This window comes from Oryctolagus cuniculus, chromosome 4 (assembly GCF_964237555.1).
Source record: "Oryctolagus cuniculus chromosome 4, mOryCun1.1, whole genome shotgun sequence".
Classification (NCBI taxonomy): domain Eukaryota; kingdom Metazoa; phylum Chordata; class Mammalia; order Lagomorpha; family Leporidae; genus Oryctolagus; species Oryctolagus cuniculus.
The window spans coordinates 79823290-79844226 of record NC_091435.1 but is presented as its reverse complement, the minus strand read 5'-3'; the positions used below and the strand labels follow the sequence as shown (position 1 = coordinate 79844226).

Here is a 20937-nt window from a genome sequence, read left to right as displayed (position 1 = left end):
TGTCGTGATCCCAAGCTTCCTACTGTGGAAGAGCAGGCTGAGAAAAGTGCAGGAGCTTGCCCAGGGACTCACAGCCACTGAACAGCAAAGCCAGAAAGGGGCTTCCTGATGAGAACTCTCTCAGGCTGGCATGCAGCCTGTTCCCAGGCAGAGAGAGAGAGAGGCAAGGGGGAGTGAGCCATCTCAGGGAGAGGCTGGAGCCCAGGCCCTCTCCCCTGCCCTCTCCTGGGAAGCCCCCAGAAGCCTCCCAAGACTGCATTCTTCTCCCCAGGGTCGGGGCTCAGGGAACCAACCTCACAGGGAAGACAGAAGACTCGGGGGCCCTGAGTCCAGAGCTAGCCCAGGAGTGGAAGGGGCGAGGCATTGTCCATATAAGGAGAAGTTCTCTCTGCGGAGGCCCCCCACTTCCCCACACCTCCGGCCTGCCCTCCATGTCTCTTTGGGGGCACAACCAGACCAGCAGGGGACTCTAGCCCAGGGGCCCAGATCTAGAAATGGAGTTCAGTTTCATCACAGAATGATTAAAATAGACAGAAAACACAAGCTGCCCTTAAACTTTTATTACTATTATTTTTATCCCCCGGGCAGCCGTGTGAGCAAAAAGCTGGTTTTGATTAGTGCACGGCCCTTCCAGCCCATTCCTCGCTGTGGTTCTCACGGCGGTCTCGTGGCTCACATCCCCGGCCAGGCCCCATGGTGCATGCCCAAGCCCCCACTGTGCTGGCACTCCAGGAGGGGAGGCCAGGGCCCCCCCGCCCCCGTGGGCAGTGGGCCTGGTTTGAAAGGAAACTTGAGCCACTTTCCTCCTGGCCAGATGGAAAGATAAGATTCAAGGGAATGACTTTGAGGTGGTGCACTCCCACGCCCCTGCCCGCGGGTGAAAACCTGCACCCCAGGGACTGCTCTGAAGCTGCAGGGGCTGCTCAGGGGCCTTCCTGAAGCTGGAGAACTCTCAGGGCCCCGCAGAGGGAGGCGAAGGTGCATGGCTCACAGGAAGAGCCAGTTCACCCATGATGAGCGTTCCAAGCCCTCTGAAACCCCAGCGCTCCCACTCTCGGCTTAGGCCTTGGAGCTCTGTGGGGTAGAGAGAGTAAGAGCCTTGTCCATGGCCTGGACATGGGCACAGGGACCCAGGGTAGTACCGGGATTGGCCTGAGTTCCGGAGGTTGCCAAGGGCGACCCAAAACTGGCTCTCACCTCTGCCAGGCCCCACCATGGCTGTGCTTGGAAGGCAGCCCAGCACAACGCCATGGGCAGAGGAGGACTCTCTTTGCTCACTGTCCTTTCAGGAACCCAGGAAAAGCAGGCTCTCGGCCTTCACTCGCTAGTGCCCGTTTGCCCATCAATTTACAAAGCAGAACAGCCTGCTCCTCCTGGTGCTTCCTCCTCTGTGCGCTGGAGCCCACTGGGAGAAGGCAGGACTCTGCACAACCCTGCCCTGCACCCTCCCCCTGTACCAGCACGTTTCTGGGTGCCCTTTTCTGTAAATTGTCGCTAATGACTGTCACAGTGCTTGTGCTGAAGGAGAGGAAGAAGGGAGGTCCTGGGACCAGGAAGGCTGAGGCTGGCCCCACGTCCCTGCCGCATGGCACCCTGGTACCCAGATATCCGAGGAGAGGCACTGCCAGGTTTTTCTGGCTCTTGGAATAGTCCCTGAGGCCCCCTCCTGAGTGCCCCCCATTATCTATACACACCTGCGCGCGCGCACACACACACACACACACACACACACAGCTTGAGGAGAGACTGCCATTGGCCACATGTTAGAGACATATGTGGACCTCCTGGGTGATGTTGCTGCCTGGGTCCCAACCCAAACCAATTAAACCAGGGCCTGAGTACAGGTGCTTCTAAACATGTGGCCAAAGCTGAGAGCCACTGAGCTGACAGGTAGGTCCGGAGGACTTGCCTGTGGCTGAGAATGACCACGGTCCCTCCCTGTCCACGTGGAACTGGCGCCCAGTGGCAGCTCCAGAAGCAAGGACACCTGAGTCACCTCTGGGGCTCCTGTGCTCCTACCAGGGTGACAGGAGGCAGCAGACACCCCAGGGCTGCTTGAGAGGCTCTCTTCCAGCTTTGAGCCGCCTCCGATCCCTGCCCTCACTGCTGGGTCCTGCCCGAAAACCCCTGTAATCACAATTACGGTTGTGTGTCTGCAAGGGGGATGGCCCGGCTGCCCCTGGCCTGCACCGTGCCCGTCTGATGGTGACTGGGCAGGCACTGGGTGGGGAAGGAGGCCCAATGAGCCTTTAGGCCTCAGCGAGGACCCTGTGTGGAGGGTTTCATAGGGGCAGAGCAGGCGAGGGACCCGCATGCCATCTGGAAGGAGAAATGCATGCGGATGCCTCCAGCCCCTCCACTCTGTGCTCCCTGGGCCCCCGCCCTCACAGGCCCAGGAGCCAGGGCTAGGCAAGATCGGCCAGGACTGCCCCATCCTGGCAGTTGGGCAGTGAGGGGGCCCTGCCTCCCCAGCCAAGCCACAGGAATGTGCTGAAGCCTCCACTGGAAAGTCCCACCCCCTCCTTCCTCCCTGTGAGCTTCCTCTCCCCTAGCAGGAAAAGGATGGACAGGAAGGGGGCCTGAGGGGGCGCTGCCTCCAGCATTGTCCCCCCGGAAGTGTTTTCTATTGTGGGGGGGGGGAGGTCTGTTGAAATTCCGGAGTGTAGTGACAGCCACTCAGCCCGCCCCTTATCCAAGTTCCTGGGGGTTTCCCCCACAAGTCCTTAAAGAACAGCCTCCAAGGGGCCCAGTGAGAGCCTTTGCCACCCATGACAGCCCACAGTGACCTTTCCCTGCTGCCGGGCCAGGGATGGTTTCCTGTGGCCTGGCACATGCTTTGCATTGACACAGAGGTGGAGTAAAGGCCCAAGCAGCTGGCGTGCACCTGCCCAGAAGGCGGGGGCTGGGGGTTTTCCTGGGCCTGCTTTGTGGGAGGGGCTAGCAGGAGTCCCCAAGAAGGGTGAGGGGTGAGGCCTGCACAGGCGGTGCGCTGCTCTGTCAGCACCTGTGTGCAGGAGGAAGTAGAAGAAATCAGAGGTTGAAGCCCTGCAGCCCAGGAGCCCAGCAGAACCATCCCCTCCTGGCCCTGCCGGAGAGCCTCTTGCTAGACAGAGCAGCCTTCTGGGGAAATCCAGGACGTTTAGCCCCAGTGAGTCCATGCTCAGCTGAGGACAAGGACGGGGAGAAGGAGGCAGAGGGAGGCAGCTCGGCCCCAGGCTGCCGGGGAGGCTGCTCCTGGCTCCCCGCAGAGCCTGCCCATCCATCTTGCCGGGGCGGCTGTACTCTCTCCACCTGATTTATCAGGCCCGGCAGAGCAGGCTCTCCTTCTTTGGTGCTCTCCCAGAGGAAGGTGGCCAGCCGCAGGCGCCGGGGGGCACAGAGGGCCCTCAGACTGGAATGCGGGCCGAGGGAGGTGCTGGAAGTTCGGTTGAGGTAGGATCTTGCCTGAGGCGCCTCTGACTGATGTCCCTGTCACCTGTTTTGTTCCAGATGCCCCGGCCAGCGAGAATGCCAAGGCCCCGGAGATGAAATCCCGGAGGCCCAAGAGCTCTCTTCCCCCCGTGCTAGGAACAGAGAGTGAGTACTCGCTCCCCTCGCCTGCAGAGGCAGGGCCAGGCCGACACAGAGCCCTGCCTCCTGTGCACCTGTTCTCGCCTGGGCTCCTCCGAGTGCCCCGTGAACTCCTGGTGACCAAGCCAGTGTCATTTTCTCACTCCACCCTGTCCACAGCCTGTCTTGCTTTTCCTCCTACCCACAGCCCTCTCACCCTCTCTCTTTCTCTCCCTGTTTACTTCTCCTGATTGCTCCCCTATGGGCTGGTCTGCTAGGGGGAGCTTTCTTTTCTTTCCTTTTTTTAAAATTTATTTATGCATTTGAAAGTCAGAGGGAAAGAGAGAGAGAGAGAGAGAGATCTTCCATCCACTGGTTCACTCCCCAAATGGCCACATTGGCCGGGGAGGGGCTGGGCCGGGATGAAGCTAAAAGCCAAGAGCTTCATCTGGGTCTCTCACATGGGTTCAGGGACCCAAGGACTTGGGCCATCCTCCCCTGCCTCCCAAGTGCATTAACAGGGAGCCAGATCGGAAGTGGAGCAGCTGGGACTCGAACTGGTGCCCATATGGGATGCTGACCCTGTGGGGGAAGCTTCCTGAACTGTAGCTCTGATCCTTTTGCTCCAGGTTAAGATAGTGAGTGGCCCCACACCTACAAAATCCTGTACAAATGCCCCTCTTACATGTTTGTGTACTGGACACACCTGCCACACAGGTGCATACAAGGTCCCACATGTGGCCCAGCTGCCACCCATCTTTCCCAGCTCTGCTCTAATCTCCCTTACTCCTATTTTATTTTCAAGCCACACTGAGCTGCTCCGTGTACACAGGATGCGCCCCAAGTTCCCTCCTGCGTGCCTGTGCCGTGACACCTCTCTCTCTAAGGGACACCTTGCAGGCAAAGTCCCACTGAAAATCCACCCGGCAGTGCCCCTCCACTGATCATTTCTTTCCCAAGTCATGGGATGTGCCCTGTCTCATCCTCCTGCGTCCACTCACTCCCTGCCTCCACTCCCCTAGTACCCACCAGGCATGGTGCTTGTGGTCCACAATGCTCTTCCAGGCCCACAGAGATGTTGTAAGAGCTTAGAAAATTAGAAGGAAAAAAGAACTTTGATTTCAAGGACAATGTTTTAATTCACTGTATTAACATATTCATCTTTCTACCAAATGCAGTAGTAAAATATAATTTACACAATTGCAATGTAATGTATACATGAATATGTGTGCATATATATATATATTTTTTTTTCTTTTTAAATGGAAGGAAGGGCCCAGGATGGCGGAAGTTTCTGCAGTTCCCCAAAGCCATAATGCAGCCCGGCTCCCCCAGTGTCTGTCTGTAGCAGAGCTCTCCTCTGAGATCCTTGGTTTTAACGGGAGGGGTGGAGTTGCTTGGGCATCTCCAGCACACTGTGTTATAAAGCAAACAGATGAGCCGGGCTCCTCCTGAGCTGTGCGGACCAAGGACAGTCCCGGGGCCTGATTAGTTCAGACAGCATCTCTTGTTCTATGATGTGGTGGTGTGTCCTGGCTTTGTATGATTCTGTTCCCTCTGTTCTCTGAAAGCAGACTGTTTCCCTTCCTCATGCTGAACTGGGTGTGTGTGTGTGTGTGTGTGTGGCCTGCACATGCATCGGCCAGGCTGTCAGGGGCCGCTCTGCCCTCACTGTGCTGGGGCAGCTGAATCGGGATGACTGTTTCTTGTGGATGGTCATGTGTGTGGACATTTAATGAGCTCTTGGAAATGTACAGGTAGTTGTAAGAGAAACCTGGTGAGAACAAGTGCACAATCTCCTTGTCTAAGACTCTGGCTTGGGCCCGTGCTGCCTGAGCTGAGCAGATCAGAGCCACCCTAGGCTGTGGTCAGGTGTGGTCAGGTGTTGCAAGGGCCAGGACAGGAGGTCAGCAGCCCCCGGCCCCGGCCCCGGCCCGTCATCCCAGCGAGGTGAGGCAGGGTCAGAGAGAGCTGAGCGGCAGCAGAGGAACAAGCTGGAGACACTGAGCAGTCACAGAGCTGGGCTTTCTGCCCTGAGAACAGGAGGTGTGGAAAACCCCCATCAAGTTGCCATCATCTGACTCAGGATCAGCAGCTGTCGCCCCGGCTACTGGGAGAGTCACCTGGGAAGCTTCGACCCCACGCTGCCCAGCCACACCCCTGATTAATCCAATCAGGACCTCAGGGTGGCAGCCAGGCCTCTGCCTTTGTTTGCATCCCAGTTGTTACCAGTGCTGGCCAAGATGGAAACCAGCTGTGGCAGGGGGTGCCCATGCTGTCGGTCTTGGGCAGCAGAAGGGGGGTCTCCTTGCTGCCTCTGTTAGTGTGAACCATGTGGGGGCCCCTCATGCACACACATCCTCAGAGAACAAGGTGCCCTGTGGTGTGCAGGTTGCAAGCAGAGAGGGGCTCGGTCAGCGTTAAGTAGAAGAGGAGCAGGGCCGCACCCCCCCCCCAACACACACATACACACACAGGACCAGCTGCGGGAGGCCTGCTCATCTGTTGAAAGGGGGACACCTCTGTGTGCAGAGAGCCCCTGAGCTGGACTTACAGACATCCACGCCCAAAAGCACAGGGGTGTGCATCTGCATGCACCATCCCTGCCCCTTAACATCCCTCTGCGGGCCCATGCACTCAGCCCCCAGCCCCTACACCTGTTAGCCCTGGGCACTGAGTGTTAGCAGGGCAGGACCAGTCCCCCACCCCGACCATGCACACACCTGTGCTCTTGACCGATGGAAACTTGCTCCCTGGGTGCCCGAGGGACTCCCTGGGGCTTCATTCCTCGACACTCCTAAGGAAGTGACTGCCCAGAGATGGGAAATGAAGGTGATATCTTTGACGCCTGCACTCCAGTTATTTTCTCCCTTTTGAGGGTAATTGTCATTTATTAATTCTATAAGTTATGCAAGCATGTGCATGCATTCTTTTTTTTAACTTGACCAATGCAGGTCATTTTCTTTTTTTTTAATTTTATTTATTTATTTTGAGAGGCAGAATTACAGACAGAGGAGGGAGAGACAGAGAGAAAGGTCTTTCATCCACTGGTTCACTCCCTAAATGGCCACAATAGCTGCGCTGGGCTGATCCAAAGCCAGGAGCCAAGAGCTTCTTCAGGGTTTCCCACATGGGAGCAGGGGCCCAAGCCATCTTCCAGTGTTTTTCCCAGGCCATAGCAGAGAGCTGGATTGGAAGAGGAGCAGCTGGGACATGAACCAGCACCCATATGGGATGCTGGTGCCTCGGGCAGGGGCTTAGCCCACTGTGCCACAGCACAGGCCCCCTGCATGCATTCTTAAGCGTTTTAAACAGCGTGGAAATGTACCAAGTACCATGTGAGAGTCCTCTTTCATCTACCCCCAATTCCACTCAGCCTCCTCCCAAGTACATTCACAGTCACTCTTTTCCAGGCAAACATAGTTATGTAAATATGCAAATGCATCTGATGGGCACCCCCTATCCCCACCAGAAACGGGACCACACAGTCTGTGCACCTCTGTGACACGGCATCGCCGTGCCGGTGCCAGTCAGCTCTGACTGCGGGAGTGGTCGGCTATGTGTGTGAGCATTTCTGTCCAGGGCCAGAAATCTCCTAATCTAAGTAGGAAATCCCTCTTTCCTGAAGGAGGGCTGGTGAGTTTCTTGTCCAACAGATGTGGCACGCTCCCCTGCCCCAGCTGGGACATCTGTGCTGCGTGCAAGCTGTGGGGTGTGAGAGAGAACAGCTCCTATCCACAAGGCCTGGGAGCCCCCCACTGCCAAGCGGCACTGAGCGGCCAGAGGGGAAGGCCCCTGGCACGGGATGGGAAAAACTGAAGGAATCACAACTGAACCTGCCAGGCACCGCCACCTCCCTGTGCAAATACAGGGTGGAGGGCTTTGAGGAGGAGGGACACTCTGGGCCTCGCTATGAGGGAGAAGAGGCACTGAATAGGAGCGGTAACATTGCAGGGGGCAGGGAGACCAGCTCCAGCACGGGCTTGGGCGGAGCCCCACAGATGCTCCCGGATGTGGGTGTGAGGGCTCCAGGCGCATCCACACTAGCAGAGACAGTAGGGAGACCCCCTTCTACTAGTCAAGACCAGCAGTCTGCGGGCACCTGGCTTCCCTCTGCAGCAGCTCCTCTCCTGGCTGCACCCAGGGGTGACCTGGGACCTCGAGCCTGCGTTGTGAGGGGGTCTGACTCCACATCAGCTGCTGGCAGAACCAAACTGGAGTGCCTGGGCGGCAGGCATGTCCCCAGGTGCTCCATCCAAGGGTCTTCAGCTTCTGCCAAGTCTCACTCCACTGTGCTATAGGTAGTTCCCATTTTACAGGTGAGCAAAACTGAGCCTTAGAGATGTCACTTGTCCTGCTCAGGATGTCCCAGCTGGTGAGGTGGCACTGTGAATCCAGCCCTAATCTTTGTTCCTGGCACGACACCCTGCTCCTTGCCATAGCCCTGGAGCCATACTTCGTGCTGTCCACACAAGGCCGGGCAGTGCTTCCCCCAGCCCATAGTGGGAAGCAGGAGGAAGCCGAGACAGGCTGATAGGGCTGCTGGGAGGAGGGCGGCAGCCAGCACACTGCCCTGGACTGTGAGACGTGTCAGGCTGTTTGCTGTGTGCCTGCCTAGCGATGAGAATTTTTTAAAATAACTATTTCAACATAATTTCAAATTTACAGAAAAGTTATAAGAATAGTACAAGGACCTCTTGGATACTCTTTAAAAATTATTTGAGAAGTGGAGTTACAGACAGTGAGAGAGAGAGACAGAGAGAGGTCTTCCATCTGCTGGTTCACTCCACTGATGGCCACAATGACCAGAGCTGGGCCCATCTGAAGCCAGGAGCCAGGAGCTTCTGCATGTGGGTGCAGGGGCCCAGGCGCTTGGGCCATCTTCTACTGTTCTTGGATACTCTTAAATCCATCAGTTGTTTACATGTTGTTCCATTGTTGATTCTCCTCTATGCATATGAGGATACTTCAAAATGTTTGTGGAGCCAGCACCTTGGCTCACTAGGCTAATCCTCCACTTGCGGCGCCGGCACCCTGGGTTCTAGTCCCGGTTGGGGCACCGGATTCTGTCCCGGTTGCTCCTCTTCCAGTCCAGCTCTCTGCTGTGGCCCGGGAAGGCAGTGGAGGATGGCCCAAGTGCTTGGGCCCTGCACTCGCATGGGAGACCAGGAGGAAGCACCTGGCTCCTGGCTTCAGATCGGCGCAGTGCACCAGCCGTAGCAGCCAACTTGGGGGGGGGGGGGTGAACCAATGGAAGGAAGACCTTTCTCTCTGTCTCTCTCTCTCTCACTGTCTAACTCTGCCTGTCCAAAAAAAAAAGTATTCTGGTGCAAAGATATTTTTAAAATCTTGCATAGTTTTTTCACGTTACATGTTTTCCATGAACTTGAAGATCCCTCATATATGCATTTATGTAGATAGATACCATTTTAAACCAAACTGGAGATATCATCCCCTTAACCTCCAACTAACTTAGTTTTCTGTCTTCTAAGAATGTAACCGTAATGCAGTTATGAAGTCAAGAAATTTGACAGTGAAACAATGCATTATCTAATCCATAGTCTACATTTGATTTTTGTCAGTTGTCCCAATAATATCCTTTATGGCCATCTATTCCTCCCCTTGATGTGAATTTAATACCATACTTCTGGAACCCTGCATGTGTTCCTCCAGCCCAGAGCAGGTCCCCCGCCTACTTGAGAGACAGGTGCACTGGCTCAGGAGAGAAGTGCCCATGACACCTCCACCTGAGCTGAGTTGGGCTTGGAGAGGCAGGGACATGCCGGTGGACCCTTCTGGGGCCAATTTACTATGTTCAGGTCTAGAGCAGTGCTCAGGTGTGCATGGCGTAGGAAGAAGGCCCTAATAGAAAGCAGGAGATGAAGTCTTGGTTCTCTCATTCATTAAACAGGTGGCCTTGGGCCAAGAAGCCCTCCATGCGTCTGGACTGTGGCTTCCTCTCTTCTCCCAGAGGGAGGGTCACTGGCCAATCCCAGGCCTATTCTAGCTGTGACAACAGACCACGGGCTGCAAAGTTTTGGAGGGGCATGGTTCTAATGAGGCTTGTATCATCTGGGTGGAAGAGGCTGAGGCCACAGCAAGCATAGCCGGGGTGACACAGCAGCAAGAACATCTGGTGAGGGAGAGACCAGGTGCCAAGGTGTCCCAGTACAGGGGGTCTTGGGATTCTTTGGGAGTCATGTGTGAGGCAAGACCAGCGTGGTGCTGGTGTGAAGAACGGGGGCTTAGAAATGGCTGTACAAAATGGAGATGTGGCAGTGCCACTTAGATGACAGACTCAGGGATTGCTCCTGTCTGTGGGGAGAGGCTGCAGGTCTTTGGGAAGGAGATACATGAGCAATCACAGGGGCTCTTACAGCCAGAGGAATGGTTGGCCCCTGAGCAGGTTTACAATGAATATTTCTGATTGGCTCGTGAGCATCGATGGTTTAAGGATCTCTGCCTCAACTGTGATTCTGTGGCTTGGGGATGTAGGGCATCCTTTGTATTTCCTGCCCGGCCTTGGAGCAGCTGGTCACCGTGGTGGATCACTCCAAGTGGTGGTGCTCTGATGTGTATGTCTCCGCCTCCTCCATGTGTCTCTCTTGCAGACCCAGAGTCATGTCAACTTGAAAGTGTCTCTGGGTACCAAAGACAGTGGCCAGCCCCCAAGAAGGTTTCCCCTGGATCACATCTTTCTTTTAAACCTTCTCTGTGGGCTAGAGAAGTGCCTAGTCCTGGAGGATGCAGCATGGGGAGGAAAGGCTGACCAAGCTGGGTTTGGACATCGAAGCTTGTCTGATAGTGAAAGACGTAGGGCCCTTCCCTTGCACAGGAGCTGGGGTGTTTGCACAGATGTCTCTGAAAGCGGGCGCCCACCCCCGTTACTCCAATCTAAAGTGTCGGTCTGTGCCGTGTGTGTGTGTGTGTGTGTGCAGGTGCGCATGTGTTGACCCCATGGTGGCCGCCTGCTGACTACCACCCTCCCCAGCTCCCTCCCATGCTTTCCCAGTGGGCCTTAAGCCATTGAGTGGCAGGATGGGCCCTCTGCAGGGAGCACCTGGAGGGCACCTGCCAGACCTCGCTGGCATCGCTGGGCTGCTTCCTTCACAAACATCCTGACACTGTCCTGACAGCCTTTGCTGTGAGGGAGGTGAGTGGGAAACTTGCCCAGAGCTGTCACTTCTGGGAAAACAACTGCTGTTTGTCCCCAGTCTGTAAGGGTGAAGGCTGTGTGTGCAGTCGGGGAGGGGGTTGGGTCCCTAGGCTCCTGCCCCTGCCCCAGCACATGGTGGGAGTGTTCAGCCTTGCATCCTCACCAGCCACCCTCCTGCCCCAGCACAGCGCCACTGGGCGTGTGATCCCCCACTTTGCGCCAGCCTGTGTTCTTCTCAGGAACCTTTGGCAGAAAACTAATGCTGATCTTGGGGATTGTGAAGGGTCTCAAGTCTATTTTTAGTAGTTACCTAAAAAGGGAAATGTCCCCAGAGAGGCAGAGATCCCAGGGACCTCAAAAACACCAGCTCCCTGCTTCTCCTCTCTGCCCTTCTGCACTCTGGGAGGGGCTGGAAGGCAGAATGCAGCACTCACCTGCAGGCTGGGTGCTCAGATGAGTCCCTGCCCTGCTCCCGGGACAGAGGAGGGCTCAGGAGGCCAGGACGAGGTTAGGGCCCAGCAGGCTGGGGCAGAAGCCAAGGAGAGGTTACCCTGCCCTGCCCCCGCTTCTCCTGGAGGCTTCCAAACGCGGTGCTTTGATCAGGGTGTCTTGATATTGGGCTGCTTCACTTCTCACCTCAGTTTCCTATCTGGAGCAGAAGGCTCAGCACCTGGTGGCTTTCATCTGGGAGATGTCGGAGCAGAGTCTTCTTTTCACAGAAAGTTGTGCAAAGATTCGGTCTCCTGGAATTCAGGGCCCAAGTCTCTCAACATCAGGGCCCCCAGGTGGGAGCGGAATGTTCCTTGGGCATTCCCAGGCTAATGGAGACCTTGAGGAGTCCCGCTCACCCCTTTAATAGTACTCATCAAGCTCATGTTCTGGGTAAGGTGGGCGGCACTGGGGATGTGGAAGCTTGCCCAGTGCAGGGTGCGTGCATGCTGGGGGCAGGCTTTTGCCTCGTGCTGGGCGCTGTGATGGAACCGTCTTGGAGGGCGTGATTGCAGCCTGGCAGTAGTGTACACGAGAGGAGACCTACCTGAAGAAGGTGCAAGGGTCAGCCCAGGGACGGGGGCACAGGATACACAAAGGGCTGAGAGCCCGAGGCTGGCATTGCAGAAATGTAAGTGTTGACCCAAAGATAGCACAGACCAGCAGCTGCACCAGAAGCCCAGGATCTGTGTTGATAAGAAGCTTCCAGGCGCCCATAAGACACACACTGAAGTTTGAGAACCAAGAGGGAACAGTGAGAGAAGGGTGGGGATGAATGCCAGGCACAGATCAGGCAGCCCTGCAGGGTCCCGAGTGGCAGTGGGCAGCTGCTGGAGAGGTTCCAACAGCAGAGTGACATCAGATTTGCATTTGAAAAAGATCGCTTTGGGCGCAGGGTAGCAGATGTGTTAGAGTGTGGCTGGGGAAACCCCAAGCCTAGAAGGAGGTCCAGTTCGGACTGGAAGGTAAGAGCAGGGATGTGGAAAGTGGCAGACCAGGAAGGTATTTGTGATGGAATCTGCAGGCATCGGTGACTGCAGGGGGAGTGGGGACAAGGAGCCGTTTGGGGATTTGGCTTTGAACATTCAAGCTTGCAGTGTGTAGCTGGCATCTCCCAGGGAGGGGATAGTCGGGTGGGTTGGGCTTAGAAGAGGAGGCTGACTCCCGGGAAAATGTGGACAGAAGAGAAGTCAGGGAGCAGAACTGTAAGAGCAGCCGTGAATGAAGGAGCCCAGGAGCAGCAGGGCAAGGACGGGTCTGCTGCTTGGGGCTGACCTCCCCGAGAGAGAGGGGCCCCTAGCCTAGTGGCAGCCAGTGTGGGATTCGTGAAGAAGGGTGGATGTCGGTCTCCTTCCAGGAACTCTTCTGCGGCAATGACTGGTGCAAAAGGTGAGGGGTGTCGGAGAAGGGGCGAGAGGATGAAGGGCGGGGGGTGGCGGTAAGAAAGGCCCCGTCCACAGGAGAGGAAACTCAGCGTCTGGGCATCTCGAGCAGGAGTGTCCCGCCGCTGAGGACCTGAGTCGGGGGAGGGAGTGTAAGGGGCCAGTGAGAGGTCTCCTGTGGGTCTGAAGCCAACAGGGTGAGGCCCTAGACAGAGGGCCAAAACCATCCCAGAAGGCAGAGATGCCCCGGGGATGTACCTGCTTGGGGAAGGGATGAGGAGGACAGCGGCTGGTGTTAGAACATGCGCTCTATGCTCCATGCTCTACTTTCTTGACAATATAGCCTAGTTCTTTACAACACAGTTTATTTATTTTTCTCACGTTCTCCAAACCAGGAAATTGATGCCCCGGGAGGTTAGAGTGGGTGTCTTAAGCCACACTTAATGAGTGACAGCGCAGGATTCAGACCCAAGTCCCACTCCAGCGCCCATGGCCCCTCTGCCAAGGTGCCGGGGTTTGGGGAGTGAGCAGAGTGCAGCCGGAGGGAAAGCAGAGGAAGGAAGCAGCCCCCCACTCCGGGCGGCAGCGGCTGCGGGCCTCCTGCCAGCTCACCCACACCTGCTTTTATGAGTCTGGCACGTCACCTGACTTTTATGAGATTCTGACTCCTTTTTCATAAAACGGAAACACAGCGAGATGCCTTGCTTAGGTTTGGTTGGAATTAGAACCAAGTGAGACAAGGGTGATGAAATCATGGGTTACAACCCCGGCTACTGAGCCCAACTTCCTCCAAGAATCCAGTTGGGTTTGGTTTGGTTTGGTTTGGTTTGGTTTGAATCCGAGAGACCCATCTGCTGCTTCACTTCCACAAATGCCTACAAAAGCCCAGGCTAGGCTGAGGCTGAAGCCAGGACCCGGGAACAGATCCAGGTGGCTTACATGGGCGGCAGGAACCCAGACGCTTGAGCCATCACCACTGCCTCCAGGGGCGCATTGGCAGGAAGCTGGAGTCAGGAGCCAGAGCCAGGAACCAAACCCAGGCGCGCTGATTTGGAAGGTGGGCATCTTTGCTGCCAACCTAAATGCCTGCCCCAGTCCAGGTTTTAGAATCAGGTGATTCTGCATTTCCTTGTAGGCCTAAAACCAGAATTAATGGATTCTAGCAGACGGTCATATGAAATATGTATGGAATAGGATAGAGAACATTGTTAACATTTAAAACTGTGTTCACTGATAGGAACCAAACCAGTTTCAAATGGAACCCAATTTGAAATAGCAGTAGCTCCAAATTTATAGAATAAACAACAACAAAAATGGCTTTTGGTGCTGTTTAACTGTAACAGCAAAAGACAGATCTTAGTTAGGGCCGTTCTTCTAGCCACATAGGTTCATCCAGAACCACCAAGTGTAGGGCAGGACCTGGGTGTTCTGCCACTGCTCCCACAACTCACTCCTAGCTCAGCATCCAGCTTGTGAATGGCGTCTTTCCCCATGCATTCTCATGGTCTCCCCTCCATGTGTGTGCCCGTCGGGTGTGTTTGTCTGTCTCTCCCCATATCCTCTTCTAGGAAGGACACCTGTCACATACCTTAATGGTCTCATTTTAAACTTCATCATCTCATTCAAGGCCCATTGTCTCCAAATACAGTCACAGTCTGAGGCACTGGGGGCTGCAACTCCACCAAATGACTTTTGGAGGCACCCAGTACAGCCCGCAGCAGCAGTACCTCACACAGCCTCCCTGAACAGTCTGTCCTCTCCACCCACCCTGAGGCCTCCCCGCTTCCACCAGGCCTGGAGGAAGGTGCTCCATCACCGGTGTGCAGTGTACCCCCACCCCAGACCCTCCCGTGGGCCGTGGCTCCCCCATTCTGCCCTCCACCGGGTCCTGGTGTCTGCCTTCCAGCCCATCCTCTCCTGGTGCCCTGTCTCTCTCTGTCCTCTCACCTCCTGGCTTCTTAACTGACTCATAGACCTCCGGGCCCCGTTTCCCCATCCACCTCTGCACCCTGGCCCGGAGCTCTGTGCTGGTGGCCCCCAGAGCCCTGCCCCGTGGCGGGCCCCCACCCTTACTTGTGGTGACTTCCTCCCGCCCCCCGCTCCTCTCCACGCATCGCCTGGACTCACACACTGGCCCCTTCTCTTCTTGCACGCTCTTCCCCAGAGAACTGACCAGTCCAGCCCACAGCATCCATTGTAACTGCATGTTGGTGCTGGAAGCCTTCACTTCCTTTCTCCACCAGCCTCTCCCTAGGATGCTGAGCTGGGCTTCCAACCTACACACAGATTCGGGTCGTTCAGCCACCACATTCCCATGGCCAAGCCAGACCACGTGCAATCGTCCCCATGTGACTGAGCAGGAAAAGCCTCCCTCTTGTGCAGCCCCAGCCTCCTTGCAGCCTCTCCTCTGCCACTCATGGGCGTCTTCTTTCCTGCATGGACCTGGGGCAGTGCCTTCCAAGATACACCAATAGCCTCCTCACTGACGTCCTTGTCCCTGCTGCGGGAGCCTCCAGCCCTGGTTGCCTGCCGTTTCTGAGGCTCCCTGTGCACTCAGGACAAAAGCCTAGGTTTGGGGCTCGGCACCTGAGACCAGCACTGTCCAGTGGAACTTCACATGGAAATGTTCTGTGTCTGAACAGTGGGGTAGCCATGGTCACCACTCAGTGGTGTGGCTCTTAAGCACTTAAAATGGGACCAGTGTGATGGAGGAACCGAATTTGTTTTCTGTATTTTTTATATATTGTTTTATTGTCCCACTGCCTTCACAGCCCTGCCCTCTCTTCCCAACCCAGTGCTCTGGTCAAGCCCTCCTAGGTGTCACTCTGACCCTCAGCCCTGAGCCACTGCCTGCTCCTCTCCTGTCTCCATGCCTGACCTTCCCTGGCCTGCAAGTCCCTCCTGGGCCTCCCCATCTCAGCAACCACAGAGCTCCCTTCCCCCTTCCCCCAAGCAACCATGTCATGTTGACTGCTGGAGAACGCAGCTTCGTTCTTCCTACCTTCTATCCATGCACACAAGGGCTCTCTAACCGGTTCATGGAAGATGCATGTTATGAAAAACTATACACGGATTTTGGTATTTTATCTCTTAATTCCATTTTCCACAAACTTCCCAAAGTCCACTGGAACTTACTTTGTACTTTTAAGAAACAAGCATGATCTCTTATGAAACCACAGTTTGGTGATCAAAACAGGAAATTAACATTGACGAAACACTGTCATCTAATTTATTGGTCTTATTCAGATGTTGCCAGTTCTTCCTCGGATGTCCTTTATGGCAAAAGAAAAGCAAAAGCCTTTCCTCTGGACCACGCATCTTGAAATTTCTTGAACATAAGCCCTCATTTCTTTTCATTTTTTCTTTAAACACTTTATTCTAAATGCAATTATATTCTAATAACAACCGAAAAAACATTGGGGATTTGTCTTTATTTTTATTCATTTGAAAAGCAGAATGAGAGAGAGAGAGAGAGAGAGAGACAGAGAGCTATCTATCTATCTATCTGCTGGTTCACTCCCCAAACACCCACAACAGCCAGAACTGGGAGGGGAACAGGGACCTCATCCAAGTCTTTCACTTGAGTGGCAGAAGCCCAAGTTTTCAGGCATCATCTGCCACCTCCCAGGGTGCATATTAACAGGAAGGTAGGTCGGCAGCAGAGGCAGGTGGTGATCTCAGGCACTCGGATGTGGAATGAAGGTGTGGCCTGCTGCACCTCGACACCTGCTGCAGGCCGCCTTCCTTACATGTGTTTGGTTTTCTTCTCAGTGCTCACGTCAGTAGTGCACTGGTTGGTATTTCCCTGGCCCAGAGTAGATCCTCAGCAAATTTTTGGTAAAGGACAAGTAGGTCAACAACAGCAGGTAGCCAGCGTGAACGTGGGGGAAGCAGGCCTCACCCTGGGCTTAGAACACAGCTGGGAGTCATCAGCACTGGGATCCCAGCATGCCTCTGTCAGGGCTCCCATGCTTACACCATCCCCAGGGGGCACTCAGCCGGGCAGTAGCACTGCGCATCATAGGAGTGCACAGCCAGTCATTCACAAAGCCAGTAGCTTGCCGGCAGTCTAGAACTGCTGCAAGCCAGCTGCCCCTCCAGAACCTGCAGAGATGCAGCTGCAGTGAGCAGGAAGGGGGTGACACGCGGGGTCTCTAAACTGTCAATGAATGGAATCACACCGTCCATCATAGCCTTGGAGTCTGGCTTCTCTTCTTTTTTTTAAGATTTATTTATTTGAGAGGTATAGTTACAGAGAGGCAGAGAGAGAGAGAGAGAGAGAGGTCTTCTATCCACTGATTCACTCCCCAAATGGCTACAACAGCTGGAGCTGTGCTGATCCACCAGGGACTTCTTCCAGGTCTCCCACACGGGTTCAGGGGCCCAAGGACTTGGGCCATCTTCCACTGCTTTCCCAGCCCATAGCAGAGAGCTGAATCAGAAGTGGAGCAGCTGGGACTTGAACCAGCACCCATATGGGATGCCGGCACGGCAGGCAGTGGCTTTTTACCCCCTGGCTTCTCTTAAGTCATTGTGATTCATCTATGTGGTATGTACCAATGGTTTGCTCCTCTTGATTGATGATAAGTATTTCATTTAAGACTTTATTTATTTATTTGAGAGGTAGTTACAGACAGAGGGAGAGGCAGAGAGAGAGGTCTTCTATCCGCTGATTCATTCCCCGAATGGCTGCAATGGTGGAACTGTGCCGATCCAAAGCCAGGAGCTGGGAGCTTCCTCCAGGTCTCCCACCTGGGTGCAGGGTCCCAAGCACTTGGGCTATCTTCTACTGCTTTCCTAGGCCATAAGCAAGTAGCTGGATCAGAAGAGGAGCAACCAGGACACTAATTGTTGCCCATAAGGGATGCCAATGCTGCAGGCAGAGGCTTAACCTACTATGCCTTAGCGCCGGCCCCAAGAGATACTTCGTTGTATCAGTCTATACCACAGTTCATCGATTTGCCAGCTGATGAACTTCAAGAAATCTTTAAGTTTTGGGGCAACTCTAAGTAAAGCTACTGTTAATATTTGCATAAAGGTGTTGCCGTGCCTGTAGGTTTCCATTTCCCTTGGATAAATAGAATAAATGACTTCTGAGCAAAGACCCTCTGAGAAATGTTTCTGTGTACGGATCATGTTGTTATTTTGCCAAATGAACAGAATTGTGCTGCAAACACACTTGAGTCATTTGTCTTTTTTGAGTTATTTGGAGGAAGTAGGGTGGGAAGGAGGATGGAGGACACCATTCGTCGACTCATTCGTTCCGTCATCCAACAAACACTAAGAAAAATGAAAGCTACTGGTCCACAATCTAGGACCCAAAGGAAGCCTGGGACCCTTGGATCCACATCAAAGGCTAATTTTAGTCGGTTTATCTTCCACGAGTTCCTCTCCGAGCTTCCTGAAAGTTAGCGTGGGCGAGTGCGCAGGGGTTTGAAATGACCCTCTTTGACTAGGACTATGGGGGATAAGCAGTTTTGAGAAATTCTTTCTCATTGGAGCTTGCAGGGACTCTGCCGGCCCTGAGAACTGATACTGCCTCGATGGTGGGGCTGTGTGACGAAGGGGCACAGCCGTGTCTGCAAAGAACAAGTCACGGGAGGACTCTTGGGTGAGGGCCAGGGGGCAGGACTGTGTCCTCCTGGGACTGGGGAGCTGTAGGGGACACCAGGAACAACAAGAAATAACTTGGGGCCTCCTCTGTTCCAGGTGACGCCACTGTGAAAAAGAAACCTGCCCCCAAGACGCCCCCGAAAGCAGGTAATTGCTCACCCAAGAATCAGGGGGCCAGGGCGATAGCCACCATAATGGCTTTGGCTTCCCTGTACCCTGCTGCACTGACCCCCTGGGAGTGTGGTCCCAGGAAACTGCCGCTGCATTTGCCAGGCCAGGCCTGCTCCCCAGGGGCCGGCTGCACACCTGCTGCCTCACATCTGTCTCCCTCTGCTGTGTCTCCTCTTGCACTTAGCCCTTTGTGGACTGCAGCTTCCCCGTCCTCCCGTGCCATTCCGCCCCCCCCAGCCCACCCCTGCTCTGCCCCTTGTGCTCTTCTGTGCCCTGCTCTGGGTGTCCTCCCTCTGTGGATGGCCTGTCTGAGTCCCCAGATCCAACCTGGAGGCCAGGATGACCCGGGGTCAGCAGCTTAGCACATAGGTCCCAAGCCTCAGGGTAAGATAAGCTCCAGCACAAGCGAAATCATGCCCTGGACATTGCGGGGGTCACAGGTGAAGAATAAAGAGGTGAACAAAGCCAGCAAGTCCCTGAGCCCCGGGGTTCTGGAGCAGAGTTCACTGCCCCCACTCTTACCCTCCAGGCAGTGAGAACCAACAGTGCATCCACAGAGCTCCAAGGTCTCACTGTCCCCCTGCCCCCCCACTCCTCACTCACTGTCCCCTGTCCCCCCACTCCTCACTCACTGTCCCCACTCCTCACTCGCTGTCCCTTGTCCCCCCACTCCTCACTCACTGTCCCTGTCCCCCCACTCCTCACTCACTGTCCCCCATCCCCCCACTCCTCACTCACTGTCCCTGTCCCCACTCCTCACTCACTGTCTCCCCCCACTCCTCACTCACTGTCCCCTGTCCCCCCACTCCTCACTCACTGTCCCCCCACTCCTCACTCACTGTCCCCTGTCCCCCCACTCCTCACTCACTGTCCCCACTCCTCACTTACTGTCCCCCCACCCCTCACTATCCCCTGTCCCCCTTACTCACTGTCCCCTGTCCCCACTCCTCACTGTTCCCATCCCCCCACTCCTCATTCACTGTCTCCCTATCCCCCCACTTCTCACTGTCCCCCACTCCTCACTCACTGTCCCCTGTCCCCCTCACTCACTCACTGTCCCTGTCCCCCTCACTGTCCCCACTCCTCACTCACTGTCCCTGTCCCCCTCACTCATTCACTGTTCCTGTCCCCCTCACTGTCCCTGTCCCCCTCACTCATTCACTGTCCCCCTCACTCACTGTCCCTGTCCCCACTCCTCACTCACTGTCCCTGTCCCCCTCACTCACTGTCCCTGTCCCCCTCACTCATTCACTGTTCCTGTCCCCCTCACTGTCCCTGTCCCCCTCACTCATTCACTGTCCCCCTCACTCACTGTCCCTGTCCCCACTCCTCACTCACTGTCCCTGTCCCCCTCACTCACTGTCCCTGTCCCCATCACTTACTCACTGTCCCTGTCCCCCTCACTCACTGTCCCTGTCCCCCTCACTCACTGTCCCTGTCCCCCTCACTCATTCACTGTTCCTGTCCCCCTCACTCACTGTCCCTGTCCCCCTCACTCACTGTCCCTGTCCCCACTCCTCACTCACTGTCCCTGTCCCCCTCACTCATTCACTGTCCCCTGTCCACTCCTCACTCACTGTCCCTGTCCCCCTCACTCACTCACTGTCCCTGTCCCCCTCACTCACTGTCCCTGTCCCCCTCACTCACTCACTGTCCCTGTCCCCCTCACTCACTGTCCCTGTCCCCCTCACTCACTCACTGTCCCTGTCCCCCTCACTCACTGTCCCTGTCCCCCTCACTCACTCACTGTCCCTGTCCCCCTCACTCACTGTCCCTGTCCCCCTCACTCACTCACTGTCCCTTTCCCCCTCATTCACTGTCCCCTGTCCCACTCCTCACTCACTGTCCCTGTCCCCACTCCTCACTCACTGTCCCTGTCCCCCTCACTCACTGTCCCTGTCCCCACTCCTCACTCACTGTCCCTGTCCCCCTCACTCACTGTCCCTGTCCCCATCACTCACTCACTGTCCCTGTCCCCCTCACTCACTGTCCCTGTCCCCACTCCTCACTCACTGTCCCTGTCCCCCTCACTCACTGTCCCTGTCCCCCTCACTCACTCACTGTCCCTGTCCCCCTCACTCACTGTCCCTGTCCCCCTCACTCACTGTCCCTGTCCCCCTCACTCACTCACTGTCCCTGTCCCCCTCACTCACTGTCCCTGTCCCCCTCACTCACTCACTGTCCCTGTCCCCACTCCTCACTCACTGTCCCTGTCCCCCTCACTCACTCACTGTCCCCTGTCCTTTCCAGCCATGCCCCCTCAGATCCTCCAGTTTCCTGAGGACCAAAAGGTGCGCGCGGGAGAGCGTGTGGAGCTGTTTGGGAAGGTGGCCGGCACCCAGCCCATCACCTGTACCTGGATGAAGTTCCGCAAGCAGGTCAGTAGTGGCAAGGGTGGCCCAAGCAAACCCCGGGCCCTGGAGGGGAAGGCTGGGATAGGCTGTAATGGACAGGACTTCACTCTGCACGATGCCTGGCCTGGGAGAGGCCCCTGGCCTGCCCGTTAACACCAAGTGCTTAGCAGTCAGCCCTGCCTTCCAAACCATTTCACCACTGAAACTGCCTCTGGCCCCCTTG

General features: G+C 55.6%; 1 protein-coding gene across 11 annotated transcripts in view; it reads left to right on the top strand.

Moving 5' to 3' along the window:
* The window catches only part of MYLK (myosin light chain kinase), a 267908-nt gene that overhangs the window by 197388 nt on the left and 49583 nt on the right, over positions 1-20937 (top strand). For 10 of the 11 annotated variants that reach the window (XM_070072214.1, XM_070072211.1, XM_070072213.1 and 7 more), the window contains 3 exons: positions 3490-3576; positions 18286-18336; positions 20611-20738. In XM_070072214.1, coding sequence (XP_069928315.1) covers positions 3490-3576; positions 18286-18336; positions 20611-20738 — 266 coding nt within the window. The remainder of the gene's footprint in view (positions 1-3489; positions 3577-18285; positions 18337-20610; positions 20739-20937) is intronic. The other variant, XM_070072215.1, reaches the window with a different exon arrangement.